Source organism: Uloborus diversus, unplaced genomic scaffold (genome assembly GCF_026930045.1).
Source record: "Uloborus diversus isolate 005 unplaced genomic scaffold, Udiv.v.3.1 scaffold_1200, whole genome shotgun sequence".
NCBI lineage: Eukaryota > Metazoa > Arthropoda > Arachnida > Araneae > Uloboridae > Uloborus > Uloborus diversus.
The window spans coordinates 39636-46255 of NW_026557878.1; the positions used below are offsets into that span (position 1 = coordinate 39636).

The 6620-nt window shown below is 34.6% G+C and overlaps 1 protein-coding gene across 1 annotated transcript in view; it reads right to left on the reverse strand.

Annotated features, from left to right (window-relative positions):
* LOC129232489 (ankyrin repeat and fibronectin type-III domain-containing protein 1-like) overlaps positions 1 to 6301 on the reverse strand; it is a 32430-nt gene extending 26129 nt beyond the window's left edge. Inside the window, exons 1-3 of the mRNA XM_054866637.1 lie at positions 6154 to 6301; positions 5127 to 5246; positions 807 to 995 (exon numbers count right to left, since the gene is read on the reverse strand). Of these exons, the coding sequence (XP_054722612.1) occupies positions 807 to 995; positions 5127 to 5246; positions 6154 to 6301 (457 nt within the window). The remainder of the gene's footprint in view (positions 1 to 806; positions 996 to 5126; positions 5247 to 6153) is intronic.
* Between the last annotated feature and the right edge of the window lie 319 nt (positions 6302 to 6620).

A 6620-nucleotide genomic window follows, 5' to 3' on the forward strand; every position in this document is an offset into this window, starting at 1 on the left:
CTCTCCTAAAATAGTAAATAGCCCATTATATTTCAGCGAAGCGAAACAATGTCCACGATTTTATGGATTCTACAGCAATTTACTACAAGAAGACGAACTAGAACCTCTCTTGTCTAGTCTCAGAGTTCCAGACAGACCAGGATGTGTTGTGGAGAAATCTGCGTGGGTTTAGAAAAGTAAGGGAAAGTGTTGGCACTACCACGGTAATAGATCTAATAAGATGGTTGCTAAGGTCCTTGCTTAGGTTGGTGTTTGATCTTGTCAGTTGGCAGTGATGTCTATCCTTTTTTCATTCGAAAGTCACACGTTATTACGAGGAACCTCGTGGACAAGACCACAGATAAAATTTCGATACATTTAGTTTTTTTCTAGATATCCATGGAGAAACAAGGAAAAGGGAAGACAATTACTAATAAATAACAGCTGTTATCATTGCTATATGCTTATTTTGTTAAAAGGAAGGTGTCGTCTGATTTTTAGAAACTAATTTCTGACGTCTTACCTTCAAATTTGCAAAAATAATTTTTAATACCAAATGAAGATGATCAGTTGTTTTGGAAAGTTGTTTACCCTAGTTCAATGAGCTACATAGATTCGCTTAGCGGACTCCATATGGCCCGCGGGTCGTAGGTTGGACACCGCTGCTGGTGTTTTTTTTTGAACTCACTAAACAAAAAGCGATTGCAGCGAGAAAATATATCGTTTCCCATGCACTCTGTGGAGAAACTATACCTCTGCCTTTCTCTCGAGGCGGAAAGTCACGATTTCGGCAAAACCGAACTCTTTTCCACCGGGGTAGTACTTACAGGAGGGGGTGGCCGAGAGGGGCGAGGCGCCCTTCCACTCGCTGTCTCCCTTGACGTTGGCCGCCGCGACCCGCACGAAGTACGTGCTGCCCTGGGTCAGGTCCGGAATCGTGATCTCAAGACGCTGCACGTCGGCCAGTTCCCGGCTCCCGGCCAGCAGGCTGAAGTCCTCGTAGCAGCTCCATTCCACTGCGAAGAGAGAGAGATTAATCACTCAAACATGATGGTTCCATTCACGCGCGGGTGTTAAAGTTGAGGATTAATGTGGGAAGAAGAGCGAAATGACACTCATACCCTTTACCTTACTTCTGGATTGAAAGTGTGATTAACCGTATGAGCGTTTAGTTCATTGGTGTTTGACCGGTATACACGAGATGATCTGTCAGAAGGTACGTGGTCGACTCGTGTATCCGATTCAGTTTGGTATTTTAGCTAGTTTGTTTGCTGATTCTATTTACCAGCCTTACTTGATGCGTCACATAGCACGTTATGCATATCGACTATTAGTAATTATAATGAACCCATAGCAGAACATAGGTCATTAAACCTTTTCAAAAACGCTACGGTATTATGCTTTTAAATTCCAGATGAACAAAATTATCTAATTTTTCAATCTATCTTGTATAGGGATTGCAATACTGGACCGAAAATGCTATACCGGTACTCGGTGTTTTCTTAATGTGATGCCGGAATACAGGTATTAATACTGGTATTAGAAATTTCCCAATAAAACATTCAAAAACATAATGTTTCGTTGCTATATTTTATTATTTTGTACAAAAAGTGCATTATTTAGCTATTGTGAACAAATATAAAATGAAGGAACAAATATCATAATAAAAGATCAATAATAGCAAGAAACATAATGCATCTATTTAATTGTCACTAAGCCTGGAACTCATTTTAGTGAAAAATTTTCCTGCAGTTGAAAATATTATTTCTGCATTCAAGCAGGCCAATGCTACTGTTAATAATGCCCGATACACCTCCTGTGCTTGGATGTCCTTGGTCTTCAAACAGTTCGGTCTTTAACTTGATGGTTTTGAAAAAATCATTTTGTGAGTGTGGGTGTTTCTTTTGTATTGTGGGTTAGTTTTTTTTTATCATTATCATTTACAACTGAGCAATTACTATAATATATATTGTAACTGTTCTTCGAGAGACAATTCTTTTCCAGTATTAACAACATCTTCAACGATTTCCTCTTGGTCAGAATAAGTTTGTGCTTACTTTTTATTAACCCTTTGGTTTGAAATTTACGATAGATTTGATCTTGTTAGTCTTTTTTTTTTTTTGTTTTCTTTTCGAAATTCTTTACAATTATGTAAATTTCTAAAAATATGTTCCAACTGATTATGCCTCACCTCTTTGCAAATGTTCAAAGTATTACAAATATTATTTCACTAGGTAAAACTGAATAGCGAGACAAAACAGAACGCTAATACCCGGTAACAACAACATACTGTTCATTGTTTTAACGAGAAAAAGTTTCTCTCAAAATTCAGTAGAAGTTGAGACAAATATTTAAAAAATATATCATAAAGAATTTCTGCAACCGATGGCTGGAATAAATTGTTCATAGCACACACACATTCGTTATGAAACTTAAAATTAGTTTTCACTAGAGGGCAGGTCAAAAAATGGAGAAAATAAAAACGTGGTTCACGTAAACTCACGAACGTGCGATTCATTACACAATCTGGTTATGAAAATATCATTTTGTAACGTTTCCGATACTTTGTGCTTTTGAAGATAAATTTTTACTTCAATAGATTCATTTTGGAACTGTCTCATCGAAAAATAAATTTAAAATAATAGTAGATATCTAAATAGTTAAATGAAAAACTCTTTAATTAAAAACATTACTTTTTTTTAGCTAATACCGAAAATAATAGTATTATTCTCCATCAAATACCGGTATTACGAAATTGCAAAATAGCTCCAAATACCGGTATTCGGTATACACGTATTGCAATCACTAATCTTGTCAGAACTGGTAAAAACAAGAAATAATTTCAGAATAGTAATTACTTTTGCCCTGTTTTTAAGCTCAATGGCAGTATAGCAGGCATTTTAAAGATAGATTACTTCTTCCACATCAGATACTCTTAACTAGTAATCGGTTCACTTATCAGTCAAAAGAGCTAAGTGTCAGAAGTACAACATAAATATTTTTTTAAGACTATAAGTGTACGAGAAATCTGTGTGAAAACTTGATTAAAACCAAGAACTAGTGTTACGTAATGTGTAGGAGTACTTAAGTTTCATGTCCAGGATTCCTTTTTTTCTGCACTGTAATGCCAAATTAGTACATAAATTATGTTTGTAAAAAAAGGTTCTGTGGAGGTGGTTGGGCGGTTTTTGTTCGTGTAAATGGAACAAGTCACAAAGGTGTACTAGAGATCTGTTTCATAAAATTTCAGGTATTAGAAGCTATTTCTTTGAATATTCGATAAACATTTTAAATGAAGAGCTTGGAAATGATGTCTGATAGATATTTTAAGCAACAGGCCTTTGTTAATTTAAATATTTTGTTATTATTAGCAATAAAAAAAAAGCGTACCAACTTTAAGCAATTGGGTTTCTGACATTTGAAAAAGGATTAAAAACTTGACTTCTGTTAATAATTAATAACAATTTTGTTTAATGAAAAATATTACTTTAAAACTCTAATTATTTGAGGAACATATAATGTAAGCAAAGACTTAGTTTTTTCTTCGAATGTTTCAGTAAATTAGGCTTGTCTTTCGACAATGTTAAGTTACAGCGCGACGCAGGTTCTCACGTCTGTAAGTCGGTTTCTGAATTTACTTTGGATGAGTTGCATGTTAAGCGACAGATTGCTTGCATCGGTGGTTGTCAACCGATGGTACACGTGCTCCTTGAGGTACGTAAAAATCAATAAGGGGTATGCGGGGAGACTACCGAATACTACAATGCAAAATAAAATTGATAATGCTACAATTTAGTTGTGACAAACGTGTAATATAGTGAATACGTGTGCACGAGAGTCATTGAAACAAAAGTACTGCAATATTTGTTAAGCAGCTTCTGGTCTGGTAATGAAAAAGAACGTAAAGAATTCCGCCATTGCTGTGAAGTACCTTCTCGAATTCACGATCACAAACATGCGCGAAAATGAGTTTTCGAGTTTAACTTTCTCGAATAGGAGTATAGACACAAGTTTAATGATGAGGACCATTTACAAATGTATTGGACCAAGCTGAAATCCGACACTCAGGAACTTCGTAAATAAAATAGTCCAGTGTACTCACTAATTAATTTCTGCGGTAATTAAAATTTTATATCTAATTAGTATTTGTAACAAAACGTTCACTGTAATAAAATTTTAACAGTTTAATAGTTAAACTTAGACTAATATAACACATTTTAATAAAGCTGACATTTTGGTTGGGGATATGCGTAGTTAATGGTACACAAAAAGGAGCACTTGAGTTGAAAGAGGTTGAGAAGTCCTGGGTTTACATGACTCAGTAGAGTAAATGAAAGATTATTTTTAACGGTTGTATGCAAAGGAAATATTATTTCATGCGGCAAATACCTTCAAATATTTTCTTTTCTGATGTCTCGAGGCAGATCACTTACGAAACAAGTAAGATCATTTTTTACTTTCTCCAATTTTTCAACGTGAGCATGAGCGTCTATAGCCCTTTCAGACGTGGCGTCCGGTATACCGGACATGAACTTTAAATAGCTGCTAATTATTTATTAATTGAATAAATTATTCGATTTTTTTCTTAGTTGACTCTTTACAGTCTGCTTATTATTATCTCTACAAGAATTTTTCATTTCTGGATTAATAATATAAAGAAATATGGGTTGGGAGAATGGGACTGGCTCATTTTCCCATCCACGGATTCTCGTCGCAAAAACGAGTTTTTTTTCTGATTTTTTAAAAATATATAATCTTATATTAATCATTTCAAATGCTTATGTTACGTTTTACTATTATTTAGAGAATATTTTACAAAGACGTTTGTTTGATGTTTCATCGTTTTATTATCTGAAATATGTATTTCAATAACATATGTCCGGATTATTGGACGTGCCATAACTCTTTTAATTTCTCACCTATAAACTTCAAATTTTGTCTATAAGATACTCTTTACCATAGTATACTGTCTACCAAATAAAAACACTTTCGGTTAAGTATTTCAAAATTCCGTCTGAAAGGGATAGATTAGCGACAAATTATTGGCATCAGGTGGTTAAAACGGTTAATATAAATGAAAGAAGGTGTTATTAAAAAATGATCTATGCAATAAATAGCAATAGTTTATTGAATTCATAGAAGCTTACCTTTATATTTGGTTACGATACTATCTTCTTGATGGGCCGTCTCTGGTTCAGTAAATTTCACTTTTAGAGACCTTGTACCCACCACTTCCAACTGCACACTGGATGGTGGATCTGGAGGACCTGAAAAATAAGTACAATGGGTAAGACGCAGTTATTTCGGGAGAAAGTCAATAACAAAAGAAACACATTGATTTTATCGGGGAGTGATTTTGTTGCATGAAATACCTTTGCAAATAAACATCTGCAGTAACAATAAGGGTTCTCTCTCACTATGTCAATATTTATTTATATTTTAAGGGTATTTGTCTGTAATTTAGTTATTCATACATAACTTACTATGCAAACTCACATTTGCTATTTCTTTTGATAATAAGTCAAACTCTTAAATTACGGGATTTTTTTTTCTCGCTTAATTTAGTTGACGAATGATATATATTTGAATATATATGTATATATATGTGTGTATTTGAATATATATGTGTGTATATATTCGAATATATATGTGTGTATATATTCGAATATATATGTGTGTATATATTCGAATATATATGTGTGTATATATTCGAATATATATGTGTTTGAATATATATGTGTGTGTTTGTATCCGACATGTTTGCGTATACCATAATTTGCCTTTCTTTACAAGCTCAGCTGTAGGTCTGTGTGAATTTCCCCACATTTTGACCCCCCCCCTCCCCAAAAAAAAAAAAAACAACTCAATGACGATCATTAAGATAAAATACTAGGAAGAAAAGGAACTTAGCCAATTGGTGGTCGATTTTCTTCTCAAGCCAGTGTGGCAAAACAAGAGCTCTTTTCACATTTAAGTGCATGTGTTATTCTGGTAGCGTTTTGGAATACATTTTTCTTGCTTGTCATCTGTTCAAGTCGGGCTAGTGAGAAAAGCAGTCTTTTTCTAATTAAACAGCATGGTTAATTCTACAAAATGTTTTCCATACTCTTACGAAACTCGGACCGTAAGCTTCATTGCCGAAGAATGTAAAGTTCTTTCTCCTCTTAGAATTACAACTCAATGACACCGATGAATTAAAAAGACTGTTAGACTTTTCCCCCTGACATTTAAACGAAATATCTTTAGTAGTAAGTAGGCCACTATACGGGCAGAAGGAGGAAAACAACTCAACAGTCCTGAAGGGGGCGTGGTCGTCCGCCATTTTGGATTTCTCATGATCTTGCACGAGGGTATTTTTTGGATGACGTCACTGATTTCTTGAAGTCTTTTACGAGGTTATTTTTCGGATGACGTCACTGATTTCTTGAAGTCTTTTAGGAGGTATGATGACGTCATCTATGACGTCATGAACGACGCCATCTTGGATCATCCGACATCTTGTTCTGTGTCACAGAACATGTTCATTCATGCCTGAGCTTGATTTAATTAATTTTATTTTATTGAACTTATTCTGAATTATTTACGAGGGTAATATTCTAAAATGCTCTCCCTGGGATTTGAACCCGGGATCTTTCACTCCG